General features: G+C 34.8%; 1 protein-coding gene across 8 annotated transcripts in view; it reads right to left on the reverse strand.

Moving 5' to 3' along the window:
* The window catches only part of RAPGEF6 (Rap guanine nucleotide exchange factor 6), a 187,933-nt gene that overhangs the window by 134,326 nt on the left and 34,036 nt on the right, over positions 1–19,571 (reverse strand). For 7 of the 8 annotated variants that reach the window (XR_004380305.1, XM_032837628.1, XM_032837631.1 and 4 more), the window contains exon 5: positions 5,267–5,336. The exons of the other annotated variant lie outside the window; for it this stretch is intronic. Coding sequence is in view for 6 of the 7 variants with exons in the window: in XM_032837628.1 (XP_032693519.1) it covers positions 5,267–5,336 (70 nt within the window). In the remaining variant the exon portion in view is untranslated. The remainder of the gene's footprint in view (positions 1–5,266; positions 5,337–19,571) is intronic. 8 annotated transcript variants of the gene reach the window in all.

The following is a 19,571-nucleotide window of genomic DNA, read 5'->3' on the forward strand; positions in this document are numbered from 1 at the left end:
ATAAATTCAAGGTATACCATGTGCTGGTTTGATACATTTACATTTCACAAAATGATAATCACCACTGCCTTAGCTAACACCTCCATTATATCACTTAATACCATTTCATTTCTGTGGTGAGAAACTTGAAGATCTGCTCTCAGTAAGTTTCAAGTACAGAGTATCTCTGACATTTTCTACTTCATTCATTTTCCTTTACTTGCTTCTTCCTTACCTTTCTTCAATTCTTTTAAAGTGTAGTTGACACACAAAGTTGTATTAATTTCAGATATAAAACATAGTCATTAGACAAGTTTATATATTATGCTATGCTCAAATGCAACTACCATCTGTTAACATACATTATTGCAGCATCACTGACTATATTCCTTATGCCGTACCTTTCATTTCTGTAATTTATTCATTCCGTAACCAGAAGTCTTTATCTCCCACTTCCCTTCACCCATTTTTGCCCGGCCTCCACTCCCTACCCCACTGGTAACCATCCCTTTGTTCCTTGTATTTATAGACCTGATTCTGCTTTTTGTTGAATGTATTTTGCAGATTCCACACAAGTGAAATCAATATGGTATTTGTCTTTTCCAGTCTTATTCTCTAGCATAATACCCTCAAGGTGCATCATGCTACCACAAATGGCAAGATCTCATCCTTTTTTTATGGCTGGTTAACATTCCACTGCATATATACCGTATGTTCTTTAACCATTTGTCTATCGATGAACACTTAGATTGCTGCTAATCTTGGTTATTGTAAATAGTGCTGCAATAAACATAGGAGAACATGTATCTTTTCATATTAGTGTTTTTGTTTTCTTTGGGTATATACCCAATTGTAGAGTTATGGATCATATGGCATTTATTTTTTTAAATTTTTGAAGGAACCTCCATGCTGTTCTTTACAATGGTTGTACCAATTTACATTCCCACCAACAGTGTATGAGGATTCCTTTTTCTCCACATCCTCACTCACCCTCCCTTATTTCTTGTCTTTTGATTTTAGCCTTTTTGACAGGTGTAAGGTGCTAACTCATTGTAGTTTTGATTTGTTCAATGCACCTTATTAAACTTTCATTTGAGTGTATTCTTCCTGGGGCATTCTGTAATTTACTCATTTTATATATACGTTATCAGTATATTTTTTCTATGCCTTCCATTTCTTTACCAAGTTTATACTTTTTACTCCACTTGTCAGTTTTCATTTCTTGGTTTTTGAATTTTTGATTTTACATTTTTAAAAAATGTCCTTAAATTCTTCATTGATATGTTTGTATCCAAGTATGGTCAATTTTCATCTGAAAAAAATTTTTCCCCCCTGGGGTGGAGTTCTATTTTCCTCAGATGGTACATAACAAATCTCTTCTTTTTTGGTAACAACTATATATACTTTTATTAATCTTCCCTTTTCATCTTTTTGTAGTATTGGGATATTTTACAAGATTCCTAGTTTAAGAGGAAATTAGCAAATACTCTGAGGGCCAGGTATTTTAGGATACTTTTTCTTTTCGTCTCGCTGGGTGACGGGGAGAGGGAGGTGTGGGCCTTATAAGACGGTGATTTTGTGTTCACCCTGTCTTGCAGGAACCTAAAACTTCCCAGTGTGCTTCTTTTCTTCTTTAACACTTAAATACCAAAGGGACTTTTTCTTTTTACCTTTTTTTGTCTTAACCCTGAAGATACACACACATTTAGATGATGACTTTGTAAATCACTCCATTTTAAAAGACCTCCCTACAGGTTATGCTTTGCTCTACTATACATACACACCCACAATTTTGAACTTAAGGTAGAGTGGCTGTGCCGGTTAATCTTAGGTACACTTGGTAGCTTCCATCTTGTATGTTTTCTTCAAATCTGCTTGGTTGGCTTTTGCTTACTACAAAGCCTTGCTGAGGACTGGAAAAGACAGAATGTGAGAGGTAATATACTGAGAATTAGTGGGTTTTCTCCCCTTACTTAGAATTATGCTCAAAATTTGGCTTTCTCTGCCTTCAACTTATGCCTTGAACATGGTTTCTGTATAGATTTCTTTTACTCTTCTTATAGCTCTGTACTGCTTTTGGAGGAAATGTTGGGAGACAGGTAGTTAAGTGGTAACCACTGTCTTCGGCTACTCAGTGAAGTGCGATCTAAAAGCTAAAGTAAGGAACTAACAAATTCCATAAAGCAGTATATGTGGGGGCTCAGTCATTTAACTGTCTGACTCATGATTTCAGCTCAGGTAATGATCTCAGGGTCCTGAGATCAAGACCTGTGTCTGGCTTCACGTTCAATAGGGAGTCTGCGTGACATTCTCACTCTCCCTTGGTCCCTCCTCCTAGTAGTGCTTACTTGCGTGCACTCTCTAAAATTTTTAAAATAATTCTATACGCTGGGGCGCCTGGGTGGCTCAGTGTGTTAAGCCTCTGCCTTTGACTCAGGTCATGATCTCAGAGTCCTGGGATCAAACCCAGCATCAGGCTCTCTGCTCAGCAGGGAGCCTGCTTCCCCCTCTCTCTGCCTGCCTCTCTGCCTACTTGTGATCTGTCAAACAAAATCTTTTTAAAAAAATTCTATAAAGCGGGGCACCTGGGTGGCTCAGTGGGTTAAGCCTCTGCCTTCGGCTCAGGTCATGATCTCAGGGTCCTGGGATCGAGCCCCGCATCGGGCTCTCTGCTCAACAGGGAGCATGCTTCCCCCTCTCTCTCTACCTGCCTCTCTTCCTACTTGTGATCTCTCTCTCTGTCAAATAAATAAATAAAATCTTTAAAAAAAATTCTATAAAGCATGGGGCGCCTGGGTGGCTCAGTGGGTTAAAGCCTCTGCCTTCGGCTCAGGTCATGATTCCAGGGTCCTGGGATCGAGCCCCACATCGGGCTCTCTGCTCAGCAGGGAGCCTGCTTCCTCCTCTCTCTCTCTCTGCTTCTCTGCCTACTTGTGATCTCTATCAAAATAAATAAATAAAATCTTTAAAAAAAGAATTCTATAAAGCAATACAGGTTAAAAGTTCAGTAATATTGTCATGAGGAAGGTCTTTCTAATAAGCATAAACACTAACCAGATCTTTTAAGAGGAAAACAATGCTATAGATAAAAACCAAAGAACCTATTGCAAAATTTATTTTAGCTGATGCAAGAAAATGATTTATTTATGGCATCCTATAAGCAAAAGGGTTAATTTATTAACAAAAACCTCTTAAGGGGAAAAAAAAATAATCCCATGTACTTGGTGACTTAGTTGAGAGTCTGACTTTTGATTTCGCCTCATGTCATGATCCCAGGATACTGGGATAGAGACCTGTGTTGGGCTCAGCACTCAGCAGGTAGTCTACTTAGGGTTCTCTCTCTCTCCTTCAAGATCTGCCCCTACCACACTGTGCTCTCTATAATAATCTTTGCCAAATAAATAAATACGTAATACAACTAGAAAAATGGGCAGGACATATGAATATTAAGAAAAACATATCCCCTGTAAGCCATATGAAAATATGCACAAGTAAATTAAAAATAGGAAATTTCCTTCTAACATGTCAGATTAAGATGACTAATGTATCGGGTGATCATAAAGATGCTCAATAACAGGCATTCCCAATCACTAGTGGAGTTATTAAAATTTGTAAACATACATACATAGTAAAACCATTTGAAAGAACTTCATGCACTAACATTAAGTTCATTCATGAATTCTAAATAATTTCAGCTAAAAAATACAGAGGTACCAAAGATTTACACTCATACAAAATATCAATACATTTTTATTTGTCAAAAGATATAGTATCAGAGTGTTTGGCTGGCTCAGTTAGTACAGCATGCAACCACTGATCTCAGGGTTATGATTTCAAGCCCCACATTTGACATGGGGCCTACTTAAAAAAAAAAAGTAATAATGGTGAAAAAAATCACATGGCATTTTGACAATAAAATCCTTCAGAAATCTCAAAAATAAAAATCTTAAAGCAATTTTGAATAATTTTCTCCTACAACTTACAAAGCATTTTTTGAGTGATTAATTTCGACTTAAATAATAACTTAACACCGAACACTTAAAAATGGTTAAGATAGTAAGTAAATTTTCTGTTGTGTATTTTAGCACAATAAAATTAAACAACAACAACAAAAAACCAATGTATATGAGAACACTGCAGTAAAAAGCACTAATTCTTTCCTGATAAAGCAGAAAAAATATAAAATACATCAACAAACAAATAAATGAGAAAACTAGTACTGCCTGTGGCAGTTTTCTCGCTATGTCCCTCAATACATTTACTTAGAAGAGAGTGTTCTGAGGCCTTATTTAGATATACTATGTATACGAACACTTAAAGAAAATAAACATACTACACAGTCCACACCTTGAACAAACTTCAGTTTAATTAACATTCACTGAATACTTCATATGCAGGCAGCACTGTGCAATACAATGGAAGACACAAAATGAGTAAGACAATTTCTACCTTGTAGGAGCTAAAAATTATTTTTTTTTATACGAAATTTAGGACACTGAAGTGCATGATAATGTCGATGACCCAATCTGGAGAAGAGCAAACTAACTATGTGAAGATGTGAAGTTTTGAGTCCTGACATTAAAATGCATCATTAAGAATGTAACCTCTTTTCTTAATAACTTAAAATGAAATCAGATGACATGATCATCTACATGAGATGCTAGGAGAACAACAAGTCCATTCAATATAAGCTATTTTTGTAGTAAGGTCATCTTAGAACAAGGTAAAACAAAGTTGTGTTCTTGGTTTTTTTAATGCTAAAAAAAAAGAATAAACTGAGGTTTTCTAATGTTATATCGCCTCTCTAGATTTCTCAGTAACAAGAATTATTCCTTAATTATACTCTTAAAGAAAAATATTAACATCTAAACCATTTCTTACTTGGATATAACTGTATGTCTCTTTCTCTCTTACCCTCATGTTTAGCAGAATGTGGATGTTCAAAGATTATTAACTAAATTGCATAGGAAAAGAAAAAAACACTTGAAAAGTCAGGGTTCCTCTAATAAGGCCTTCATTTAAAATTACTGGTAGAAGTAGTAAAAGAAATCACCAAAATTTGGAATATGGTATACAGAATTGTATCACTTTCTAAATCGTCTCAAGGATCAGAAAAAATTTTAAGTAGATAGAAACAACAAATTAGGTGTATAAGTCTGATATTATTCAGTATTTTTAAAGTCATTTTTAAAGTAATGGACCCCCTTGAGTGTTTAAAATCCTACTACATTTAAAGTTGAAACTGAAGCATATCAAAAAAATTCACAGCATTCTTTAAAGTTCTTACCACAATCATTTCTGAAGGCTCTAATACAAGACAATCACATCCTCTTTTTCCTCCAAACTGCTTACCAAAACTATAAAAACAAAAGAACAATTTCTTTAGCAAAGATATAGATAAAATATATCAATATAGGAAAAATAAAAAAGAACCCCCCCCAAAACCCTAAGCATTAACCAAGAAATTACAATCCTATCACCTATGCAAGATTTTCTTAAAAACAAATCAAAATCTTTCCTCATATTTACCCTTATATAACTAATCTCAACATAGTTTTTTGTGAAAAAATCTTTTAAAATAATTGCCTTTTAACTCATCTCTAAAACTTTTATAGTATAGGATATTTGCCTAGTCTCAAATCTTCAATTTGGTATGTTGAATTAACATAAAAACACCTAATAAAAAATGAAGCCACGACTATGGAATATTTTCTGAAAATAAATTATTATAATATTTTGGGGGCAGTAATCAACCAAAGATAAAAAGAACTTAAACAATAAATCCACATTTAAATATATAAACAAATGTATTAAGATACACATGTGATTTATTTTTCAGAAATACTGCTGGGGAATCCCTAGCTAGCTCTTCCAAAAAAACTACAACTGGGTTAGTTCTAAAAGAAAATATACTTCTGTAATCTTCCAATGGGAGAAAGACTTCTCAGCAATCAAATAAGGAAGCATTCATATAGGAAAATATAACATTTTCATTTAAAAGAGAAACTGAATGTTTTAAAAGGATGGGGGGATAGGATAAAATACTTGCTAATTATTTAAGAGACAAAATGTTAACATACCCAATATGGAGACCACACTTAAATTATACAAGCAATCTAAAATATTACATTAATGAAAATTACCATGGCCAATTATAAAATTTCTAAAATATTACTATAAACTAACCAAATTGAAAAGAAACTCCACTAATCAAGCAAAACATAAAATACCAAAAAGTAAACATAAGAAATATAGGTCATTTATAAAACACTATAAAATTTTATAGATAGACTGAAAAGAGTGACTGAATGAAATACGAGACCTATTATATACTTTTATGGAAAGGTTCAATATTCTAAAAATGTCAATTCTTCACAAAGTATAATGTTATACACAAATATTAGTTCATAACAAAAATCCTAAGGTGCCTCCTTAGTGTAGTAGGCAGCAAGTCAGTCTTGTAACAAAATCTCAATGTCTAAATGTAATAAATTACTTCTGAACATTAAAAAAAAAATCACTTTTGTTATTTCTTAAGCAGTATAACTATTTTTTCCCCAAATGCTAACGGTATAACGCATAAAAAATGAGGAGTAAATTTGTGGAAGTTTCTTTCATTGAAGATAGAGTAACAGGACCAGATTTATTCTACCTAAAAAAAAAACCAAAAAAAATCAGACAAAATATATAAAACAACACAGTTTCAAGACACTGGACAACAGCAAGGACAGGACTGTGATTCCTGAGAGAGAAAATAAAGAAATTAAGATGATATCTACAGTATACTATTTTACAAACAACAGGAACTCTCTAGGCCATTTAGATACATGCCCTAGATCAGAATTAGCAAATTGCTTTCTCTGTGTCTAGTATGTTCAAAGCTTTATCATGAACAGGCTTTAGATTTTTTCAAATTTTTTTCTTACTTTACTAAAAGAATATGGTTTTTGTCCATTATTATTATACTAATTATTATTATATATTATAATATATAATATATTATACATATTATACATTATTATACTAATACAGTATACTGTATTAGTTGATTTATGAATGCTAATAAACCTTCTTGCATTCTCGAGATAACCCCAACTTACTAGTTTCTAATACTTTATTAATATATAACTGGATTTGGTTTGCTGTTATCTTGTTAATGACTGCTGCATGTATGTTCATGAAAGATAACAAAGTGTAGTTTGCTTTTCTTGTGTTGTTTTTGTCTGTGTTAGTGTTAGGTTAATAATGGACTCATAAAATGGGTTGTAAGTGCTCCCGCTTTCCCCAGTTTCCAAGTTTGCACAGGATAAATAGCAATGCTTCCCTAAATAACTGAAAACACTTAGCAGTAAAGCCATCTGGGCCTAGGCTTTTCTTTCTGGGAATAAATGTAATTAATCAACTTTACTTTTTTATAAATATATTCAAAGTTTCTTTTTCAGTCTCTACATGGTAAGGTATGTCTTTTTAAGATTTGCCCTTTTTGGTATAATGTGGCTTATAAAATTTTTAAATACTTTTAACTTCTGTAGGATATTAATATCTCTTCTTTTCATACCTGATTTTGGTATTATGTATTTTCTCTTTCTTAAATGATCAGTCTATTCCAAAGTTTATCAGTTTTGTTGACCTTTTCAAAGAACAAACTTTTCATCTCACTGATTATTTTCTGTTGTTTTCTGGTTTTTCTTTCATTGATTTCCACTTAAAGTTTATCTCTGTTTCAAATTTACTTTGCTATTCTTATTAAGATGAAAACTTAAAATGATTGAATTGAGACCATTCTTCTTTTCTCATGAAGTTACTATAAATTTAGTTGTAAATTTCCCTCTAAATTCCCCCTTCACAGAAATCTCCATATGTGTTATATACTCATTTTCATTCATTTCAAAAAAATTTTTTTAAAGATTTATTTATTTATTTGACAGACGGAGGTCACAAGTAGTCAGAGAAGCAGACAGAGAGAGAGAGAAGAGGAAGGAGGCTCCCTGCTGAACAGAGAGCCCCATGTAGGGCTCAATCCCAGGACCCTGGGATCATTAACTGAGCCAAAGGCAGAGGCTTTAACCCACTGAGCCACCCAGGAACCCCTCAATATTTTCTATTTTCTGCTATCAACTCTTCCCTGACCTATGGGTCATTTACAAATGTTTTGTTTAAATTCTCACATTTTTTTCTGGAATTCATTTATAATTTAATTCCCATATACTCTGAGAATAAACCCTGAGTAATTTCAATCTTCTTAAATTTACTGAGACATTTTATAGTCTAGAGTATGCTCTATCCTGGAGAATGATCTACATGCCTGGAAAAAAAAAAGTATCAAAGTGGTAATAGTACTTCTCAAACTACTTATCTTCACTAATTTTTCAATCTAGTGGTTTCCACGGTTGATAGTTTTGAAATCTCCAGCTGTAAGAGTTCAATTTCTACTGATCTCTTCAATTGTCAGTTTTTACTTCTAGTATTTTAGGGCTCTATCATAGCTAAAAACTGTTTTATGTTCCTAATATATTCATCCTTTCACATCTATGAAAATTTGCCCTTAGTCTCCAGTAACATTTTGGGTTTTATAGTCGATTTTTTAAAAAAAGATTTTATTTATTTATTTGACAGAGATCACAAATAGGCAGAGAGAAAGGCAGAGAGAGAGAGGGAAGAAGGCTCCCCGCCGAGCGAAGAGCCTGATGTGGGGCTCTATCCCAGAACCCTGGGATCATGACCTGAGCCAAAGGCAGAGGCTTTAACCCACTGAGCCACCCAGGTGCCCCTTATAGTCAATTTTGACTGATGTTGATATGACCACTCCAGTTGTCTTACGAATACAATATGCCTACTATATCCATTTCCATCCTTTTACTTTAAATGTATTTGTGTTTTGAACCTCAAGTACTGCCTAAAGACAACATATAATTCAATCTGGGATTATCACAGGATCTCTGATAACATGTCTTTTGACTAGAGTGCCTAGACCATAATATGTAATGAAATTACTGACATGGTTTGATTTTCCTACCTACTTTGTAAATGTCCCATCTTTTTTGTCCCTCTACTCCTACATTACTACCATTATCTCTCATGAGTAGTTTTAGTCTACCATTTTAATTTCTGTGATGATTTTTAAATGCCCTTTAAATGCTATTAAACTCTTACTAGTTCATCTAAGGATTACAATATGCATACAATATGCAACAATACAAGGCAAGGCTGTCCACTGTCATCACTTCCAACCAACAATGTACTAGAGATTATAGCCAATGCAATAACACAAGAAAAAAAATTAAAGGCACAGAGAATGGGTACCAAGAAATAAAATGTCTTTACCAGAGATGACCCATCTTGTATGTGGCAAACTGTAAGGAGCTATAAACTTTCCTAGAAAACTTAAGAGTGTACCACGGTCACAGGACATAACATCACTATGTAAAAACCAACTGTGCTTCTATATGCTAACAATGAAAAAAGTAAACATGAAATTAAGCAAGCAATGCTATCCAGAATAGGATCAAAAAGAAAAATATTTGGGACTAGCTGAACAAAAACGGAGAGTTCAACATTCAAAAATTAATGTAATCCATCATATCAAAGGCTAAAAAAAAAAAATCACACAATCATACCAACAGATGCAGAAAACACATTTGACAAAAACCAAAACTCATTCATTATTACAAACTCAGTATACTAGGAGTACAGGGTAACCTCCTTAACTTGATTATGATTATTTACAAAAAACCAATAGCTAATATCTACTAAGATGAGAAACTAAGCAAGAATGTCTCCTTCTCAACCACTGCTTTCCAAAATTATACTGGAGGACCTAACTAATACAGTTGGAAAAGGAAACAAAAGGTCTAAGATTGGTAAGGAAAAGATAAAACTATCCTGTTCACAGATGAAATGATTAAGTACAAAATCTGGGGGGAGGGGCGCAAAAATACTTCTGGTATAATCTATTATTGCAAGGTTGCAGGGTACAAGTTTAATAACAGTCAATTACTTTCCTATATACTATCGAACAAGCAGAATTTAAAATTTAAAAAACAAACAATGTCATATCCATTAGCATCCAGATAAATCAGAAATTATATGGTAAAAATCTATCAGAATTATGTACAAGATCAGTATGGTGAAAATTACAAAACTCTGATCAACGATATTTAAGAGCTAAACAAATGAAGAAAGATTCCATATTCATGAATAGGAAGACTCACCGTTGCCAAGACGTCATTTTCTCCCCAAACTGAATTACAGATTCAATGCAATTCCGTTCAAAATCTCTGAAAGTTTTTTCTTTAAAAAGTTTTAAAGTTTATTTATTTCTTGACAGAGAGATTGAGAGAGAACACAAGTAGGCAGAGTGGCAGGCAGAGGGAGACGGCATAGCAGGCTGCCCACCAAGCCGGAAGCGTGATGCAGGCCTCGATCCCAGGACCCTGGGATCATGACCTCAGCCAAGTTATACACAGATAACTTGGCGCCCCAAGTTATACACAGATATTGAAAAACCAATTCTAGGGGTGCCTGGGTGGCTCAGTGGGTTAGGCTTCTGCCTTCGGCTCAGGTCATGATCTCAGGGTCCTGGGATCGAGCCCCACACCTGGTTCTCTGCTCAGCAGGGAGCCTGATTACCCCCTCTCTCTGACTGCCTCTTTGCCTACTTGTGATCTCTCTCTCTCTCTCTCTCTCTGCCAAATAAATAAACAAAATCTTTAAAAAAAAACCAAAAAACCAATTCTAAAGTTAACATGAATAGGCAGAAGACTCAGAATAGCTAACACAACACAGAAGAAGAACTAAGTCAGAAGACTGACACTAGGGCATCTGGGTGGCTCAGGTGTCTGCCTTTGCCTCAGGTCGTCATGTCACGGTTCTGGGATGGAGCCCCATATTGGTTCCCTACTCAACAGGGAGTCTGCTTTTCCCTCTATCTCTGCCCCTCCCTCCACTTGTGCTCTTTTTTCCTCTCCTGCTCACTCTCTCTCAAATAAATCAATCTTAGGAAGAAGAAGAAGAAGACGACAACGATGATGAAGACTACAAAGATGAAGAAGACACTAGCTGAATTTAAAAATATATCATACAGGTTCAGGGAACAGGACACTATGGTATTGGTTAATGAATAAACAAAGGTATCAATAAAAGAAAACACAGAGCCCAGAATCAGAGTCCCATTTATATGCTCAACTGATTTTGACAGAGGAGCAAAAGCAACACAATGGAGCAAAGACAGTCTCTTCCACAAATAGTGCTGGAATAACGGACATCTATCTTACACTATCTCATCAAGAAAATTAACTCAAAATGAATCATAGATCTAAATGTAAAACATAAAGCCATAGAACTCCTAGAAAACACAGGAAAAATATAAATGATTTTAGGACTGGCAGTGACCTTTTAGCTCCAAAATCAAAGGCATGATACATGAAAGAAATAAGCTGAACTTCATTACCACTGAAAGCTATTATACAAAAGACAAAGTCAAGAGAATGAGAAGACAAGCCACAGACCAAGAAAAATATTTCCAAAAGGTCCATCTGAAAAAGGCTTGTTATCCAAAGTACAAAGACACAAGAACTCTTAAAACTCAAAAAGAAGGGGAGCCTGGGTGGCTCAGTGGGTTAAAGCCTCTGCCTTCGGCTCAGGTCATGATCACAGGGTCCTGGGATTGAGCCCCGCATCGGGCTCTCTGCTCAGCGGGGAACCCGCTTCCCTTCCTCTCTCTCTGCCTACTTGTGATCTCTATCTGTCAAATAAATAAACAAAATCTTAAAAAAAAAAAAAAAAAAAAAACCTCAACAGGAAAATTATTTAAAAATGGGCCAAAGATGGGGCACCTGGGTGGCTCAGTGGGTTAAAGCTTGTGCCTTCGGCTCAGGTCATAATCTCAGGGTCCTGGGATCAAGCCCCACATGGGGCTCTCTGCTCAGCAGGGAGCCTGCTTCCCCCTCTCTCTCTGCCTGCCTCTCTGCCTACTTGTGATCTCTGTCAAATCAATAAATAAAATCTTTAAAAAAAAAAAAAAAAAAAAAAAAGGCCAAAGACCGTAACAGACAGCCCACCAAAGAAGATATACAGATGGCAAACAACCACATGAAAAGCTCCACATCAGACATCATCAAGGAAATGCAAATTAAAATAACAATGAGATACATTACACCCTATAGGAATGGCTAACTTCTAGTACACAGACAACACCGAATATTTGGTATGGTCATGGAGCAACAGGAACTCTCATTCATTGGTCTAGGAACAAAAAATGGCACAAACACTTTTGTAGAGTTTGGCAATTTCCTACAAAACTAGAAATACTCTTACCATACAACCTAGTAATCATATTCCTCCTCCCAAAGGAGTTAAAAACTTATGTACACGCTAAAACATGCACATGGATGTCTCAATCAGCTGTTCAAGAGTCAACTGTAAATTCTTATAATTTGAGAGTATGACAAACAACACAAATGAAAAGAGAAAAGCTCTAACAAACAATTTAACAGAGAAGGTATAGCAATGCCTAATAAGCACATGGAAGGATCTGCAAAGGCACCACTCACTAATGAAACGCAAAATAAAATAGCACTAAAATGCTGTTAAGTACACACTGAAACAGTAGTAATCGAAGACTGTCAACAGCAAGTGATGGAGAAGATACAGAGAAACTTGATTCATTAAATGTTGCTGGCCACAACGTAAAACACTACAGTCACCTTTTAAACAATTTCCTCCTTTTCAAAAGTTAAATATATGCTTCTCATACAACAGAACAATTCCACTACTTTTGGATACATACAAAACAAATGTAAACACGCAGCCCGTATAAAGACTTGCAAGTAAATCTTGGTAACACTGTTATTTGTAAAAACTCCCAAGCTAGAATAAAAAATTTCTTATTTCTCAAAATTTTCAACTTCTGTTAAATGGCTGGACAAAATGTGGAATCTTTCTAGAATGAAGTACAATTTAATAATTTTTTTTACAATGAGTGTGCTACAACTGGTACATGTTCAGACAGGGATGAATCTCAAAAACATTATTCTAACTGACTGAAGCCAAAAACCAAAGACTACTTTTAAATAACTGCAAGAAGTAGATAGTGACAGAAAGCAAACCACGTTAACTGCAAAAGAGCATGAGGCAACTTTTTCAGGCAATGGAAGTCATCTGTAACTGTGATGCACCAATGTATACATTTACTATAAATTATTCAACTGTGAACTTAAAATGGATGAATTTTATGGTATGCAAATTATACTTCAATAAATCTATTTTAAGAAAACTGTCTAAGAAACGAACAAAATCTTTAAAAACTTGGAATAGAGGAAGATTCGTTGGCACATGTAAGTACTACAAATAAAAGGAAAAAAATCATCCTTGGGACTTTGTAACAATTAAAGAAGTCACCAGTGAAAAATGAAAAGGCAAGAATCAGTCCACGAAAAGTATTTGCAACAGATTTATCTTGTAATGAATTTTTATACATAATATACAAATAATTCCTATAACTCAAAAAAGACACAACCTCTTAAGAACTGAACCAATTTTTCACAAAAGAAGATTCGTGAATGATTAATAACTACAGGCAAAAAAGCTGATAGCATTAGTTATCACAGAAATGCAAATTAACACCACAATGAGATCCATTTCATACATATCAGAATAGCTAAAATTAAAGACTAACCATCTCAAGCACTAAGGAGGATACAGAGCAATGTGAATTCTATAAACTGGTTGTGGCAATATAAATGGTACAAAACTCGACAGAACATCTGGCGCTCTTTTTATAAGTTAAATATGACTACCACAGAGTTCAGTCACTGAACTGAAGCTCTTCACTGAAGAAAAACACCAGTCTATACAGAGACTTCTTACAGAAATGATCAGGAGCCTGAGTGGCTCAGTTGTTAAGCATCTGCCTTCAGCTCAGGTCATGATCCCAGGGTCCTGAGCTTGAGTCCTGCATTGCGCTCCCTACTCAGCAGAAAGCCTGCTTCTCCTTATCCCACTCATCCTGCTTGTGTTCCCTCTCTTGCTGTGTCTCTGCCAAATAAATATATAAAATCTTAAAAAAAAAAAAAGATCATTGGGTCTTTATTTGTTATCACAAAAAATTGGAAACAACCTTAATTTCTTTCAATAGTAAATTATATAAACAGACTGTGACATATGCATACAATGGGATACTAATGACCAATTTTACGAAATAAATTATTATATACATGGCAACATGAAGGTATCTCCACAGTATTATGTTAAGTGAAATATTTTAAATGCAAGGAACTGTACATTTATTTATATAAATGTTCCATTTATATAAAAGAGTGGTAAATGTTATCTATATACCAGAAAGCAGAACAGTGGTTGCCTGATGATGAAGGTGCAACAAAGTATAGATTACAAACTGACAACTAGATAAATAGCATCTGCAAAAGATTTACACCTATTAGTATGTTTGGTGAAAAAGTGAATGTTCTACCTTCTCATCCCCAATTCCCCTTCTAGACAGAACAATAAAGCCTGTCCACTCTCTGTACATCTCTTCAATATTGTACTGTGGTTTCTTCCCAGGGCAGTAAGGCAGGAAAGACAGGGAGAGGGTAGGGGGCATTTAAATTAGGGAAAAAAAACCCCAAGAGTCAGTTCACAAATCAGTAGACAACAGACAGAAAATCCTACAGATTCTCTAAGATGGCTATTAGAACAAACAAATGAATTTAGTAATGTTCCAAGATATAAAATCAACACATGCAACACCTCAACACTGAAAACTACAGAAGAGCACTGAGAGAAAACTACACAACATTGTTGACCTAAACAAATAGACTGATGCACCTTGTTCATGGTCTAAAAGAGACAACTGTTAAGATGTCAATACCACCGAAAATGGTCTACAGATTCATTTCCAATCAAAATCCCAGGCTTTGCTTTTTTTTTAATTAATAAATTGATTCTAAAATTCACCTGAAACTGTAAAGAATCTATAATAATCCAAACAATTTGACAAAGCTGTGAGGACTCAGACATTTTGTAATATATTATAAAGCTAGAGTCATCAGGATAATGTATTATCATCAGGATAATGTAGCAATGGAACAACACAGAAAAAATAAATCAATGAAAAAAATAAATCAATGAAACAAGTTAAACAGTTGGGAAATAGACCACATAGTCAATAAAATTTCAACAATGATACAAAGGTAATTCAGAGAAAGGATAGTTTTGTCAACAAATGGTGGTAGAACAATTGAATATGTACAGGTAAAATGATGAAATTAGATCCACATACCATGCTATGAAAAAAAAGTAACTACAACAGATCACAAACCTAAATATATCATAATAAAATCTGCAACTATACAGGTTCCAGAAGAAATTACAGAAAACTAATTGTGACAATGGGTTAATCAAAGATTTCCTACATACTACAAAGGCACAGTCCATTAAAGAAAAACTTGATAAACTGGACTTCATTAAGTTCTGCTCTCTGAAAAGCAATTAATAGAGGGAAAACAATCCACAGACCAGAAGAAAATATTTGTCAGGCACCCATCTGTTGAAGGAACTATGTAAAGCATAAAGCATCTGTAACTATAAAATAAATCATACAACTCTACCTACCCCGCCCAAATGGGCAAATGATTCAAAGAGACCCTTTGTAGAAGATACGTAACTGACAAATAACTACATAAAAAGACACTCACCATCACTAGTCTTTAGAGAAATGTAAATTTTTTTTTACGTTTTTTGTTAACATATAATGTATTATTTGCCCCAGGGGTACAGGTCTGTGAATCGTCAGGCATACATACTTCACAGCACTCACCACAGCACATACCCTCCCCAATGTCCATAACCCAACCACCCTCTCCATTCCACCTTCTACCATTCCCCATGACCCTCGGTTTGTTTTGTGAGATTAAGAGTCGCTTATGGTTTGTCTCCCTCCCGATCCCAACTTGTTTCATTTTTGGAAATGCAAATTTAAACTACTATCAGCTATGATCACATACCCATGAGGATATGTAAATTAAAAAGATTGACTTTGAGGCTCCTGGGTGGCTAGGTCAGTTTGGTTAAGCATCAGACTCTTGATTTCAGCTTAGGTCATGATCCCACAGTCAACAGGATGAACCCCTGAAGCCCGCTCCTCATTCAGCAGGGTGTCTGCCTGAGATTCTCTCTCTGTGTGTGCCTCAGCTCCTCCCCACCCCCATCTCATCCTTGTGTGCTCTCTCTCTTTAAAAAATAAGATTGACCTTACCAAGTGTTTGTGAGGAGGTATTATGGAACAACTAGTATTCTCTTACACTGTTGGTGGGAATGTAAAATGACAACTGTGGAAAAGAGTGTAACACTTTCTTAGAAGGTTAAATATCCCCTTATCACACAACATAACTCTTCCAAAATAAATATACATACATACTTATATACCCAAAATAAATGAAAGTATGTGTCTACATGAAGACTTATAATCCATTCTCTTCCCATGTATTTACTAAAAAGATAAACCATATGTCCATATAAAGACTTATAAACAAATGCTGATAGCATCACAAGTCAAAATAATCAAAAACAGGAAATTACCCAAATGTCCATGAATAGTTGAACTGCCAAGAGTGGTATATCCATACAAAAGAATATTGCAACAAAAAGCAATGAAATATATGAAAGATGAATGGATCAAGATAATGTGGTACAGAAGGAAATCCTGTCATTTCATGGATGAACTCTGAGGTCATTATATTGAATGAAGTACACCATAAACAGAAAGACAAAAACTATTCATTATTACATGTAGAGACAATTTTTTATTTTAAATCTGATTTCATAGAAACAGACTAAAATGGTGGTTGCCAGGTACTCAAGGGAGAGGGAATTACAGTGATGAAGGTCAAAGGAAAACAATTTTCAGAAGCACAAGAATAAGCTCTGGTGATCTAATGTACTGCATGGTGACTTAAAAAAGAAAAAAGGAATGAAATATTGATACATATTAAAACACGGATAAACCCCAAAGTAATTTTAATGTGAGAAGCCAGCCAAGAAAAAAACATGTATTTTATGTTTCACCTTACGTAAAATTCTAGAAAATGTAATCTACAGTGACACACACACATACACACACAAACACACACATCAAATCCGTGTGGATCATGGGAGGCAATAGGAAGGTGGAAATACTAAGTTTACAATGGGGCACAAGTAATTTTGGGGGGTGATGGATATGCTCATTACCTTCACTAGAGTGGCAGTTTTACATGTGTATACATACACCAAAATTTATCGAACTGTATATTTTAAATAAACGCAGGGGCACCTAGGTGGCTCAGTGGGTTAAACCTCTGCCTTCGGTTCAGATCATGATCTCAGGGTCCTGGGATGGAGCCCCACATCAGGCTCTCTGCTCAGCGGGGAGCCTGCTTACCCCCACCCCTCTGTCTACTTATGATCTCTGTCTGTCAAATAAATAAAATCTTGTAAATAAATAAATAAATAAATAAATAAATAAATAAGTGCGATTTAGTCTACATCAATTACATCTTAATAAAGTTGTTTAAAAGACAATTAGGGTGGCTGGTTCATCCAGTTGGTTACAGCATGGTGCTAATAAGAAACAACTAAGAAAATGAAAATGCAAGCCAAAAATGACAAAAATGTATGCAAAACCTATCTCCTTGTATCATGAATGTATTAAAAATTCCTATTTTAAAAAATTTAAGACAAAACAACTCCACTTTAAAGCTCTCAAAAAAACTTTATACAGTCACTTCACAAAAGAATATAGAGGAAGCAGCAACCAATAAACACAAGAAAAAGTGCTAAATATCATTAAGCAAGAAAATTAAAATGCAAACTACTTCACAGTGACTAGAACAGCTAAACTAAAATACTGACAATCATGTGTTGGTGACTGCATAGGAAGAAAACTCTTAAGACACTGCTGGTGGGAGTTTAAAATGGTACAATGCTATGGAAAGCAATTTAGCAGTTTCTCATTAACAGTTTCTCTATTAAACTTCAAGACACATTATAAAGCTACTGTAATTACAACAGTGTGATATTCAAGCAGTGACAAACAAAATCTACTGTAACAATCAGGAGCCCCGAAACAGGATATCCACATATGTGGATATTTGTTTATAAAAAAAAAAAGATATGGCACTGAACAAGAATGGATATACAGAAATCCATATGGCAAACCGCACAAGATTATCGTACTCAAAAATCCAATCTAAGTAGAATATAGACCTAAATGTGAAAGGAAAACAAGGAAAATTCTAGAAAGTAACAAAGGAAAATATCTTCATGACTACAGGTACAGAAAATTTTTAAGCAAACAAGACAAAAAGAAAAAGACTGATCCCCATTAGAACTAACGACTTTCATTAATCCAAAGGCATTACTAAGAGAATGAACAACACAAGACACAGGGAAAAGGTATTTACAACAAAAATAACCAGAGATTCTTATTCAGGATTTATAGAGAATTTCTATCTCATTAACAAAAGGACAATGCATTAGAAAAATGGGCAACAGATCTAAAGATGAACTTGAAAAAAAAAAAGTTATTCAAATAAAAATGCACTCACTCATCAGCAATCTGTAATATACAAATTAAAATTATATGAGGTATAGACACTCAACAGTAACTGAAATTCAGCAGTCAAAATAAGTAAAAACCACGACAATACTAAATGTTGGTGAGGATATGGAACTACAGAAATTCTCATGCAATGCTGGTGAATGCGTAAAATAGTACATCCACTTTAGAGTATAACTGGCAATCAACAATATATGAATACTATTCATATGAATACAGACATCCTGTAAGGGAACAATTCTCTGCTACCTAAATGCATGCCAGTGTGCATCTGATGTACAAGAATGTTCACAGCTGCTTTACTTCTAATAGCCCTCAACTATACAATGTAATACTAATAAAGAAAGAAGTAACTGTAATTACATGGATGAATCGCATTAACAGTGGGCCAAAGAAGCTACACACAAAAGAATATTTTATGACTACACTCATCAAATTCAAAAGTGAGCAAAACTACAGTGTTTAGGTGTGCATACTGTCAGGCTAAAACTCTACAGATATTAAAGACTAATTACATTTTAAAAAATGTTATCTTTGGTGGGAAAGGGGGAAGTAGGAAAGCCAATTTGAGAAGACTGCAGGCTGCCTCCAGGGTGTTGATAATGTTCAACTTTTTGATCTGAGGAATAAGTAGGCAAATGTTTAATCTATAGTAACTCACTGATACGCACATTTGGGTTATCTGCACTTTACCCATACCTTGCAGAATAAAAGAGTTAAAACCAAGGAACAGTGTTCCTTTTTGGGTTAGAAATGTGGGGGGAAAAAAGAATTTCTTTTTCACATATGTATTTAAAAAACCTGAAGAAGACATTAATAAAAGTGGTTAGTCATCTATGTAGTAAGATGGGTTAAATGGTATGGATGACAATATTTCTGAATGGTACAAATTTAAAAAATTTAACACCTGGATGGCTCAGTGGGTTAAGCCTCTGCCCTCAGCTCAGGTCATGATCTCAGGGTCCTGGGATCGAGCCCGGCATCGGGCTCTCTGCTC

This window comes from Lontra canadensis, unplaced genomic scaffold, assembly GCF_010015895.1.
Source record: "Lontra canadensis isolate GAN:19392208 unplaced genomic scaffold, GSC_riverotter_1.0 scaffold99, whole genome shotgun sequence".
Lineage (NCBI taxonomy): Eukaryota > Metazoa > Chordata > Mammalia > Carnivora > Mustelidae > Lontra > Lontra canadensis.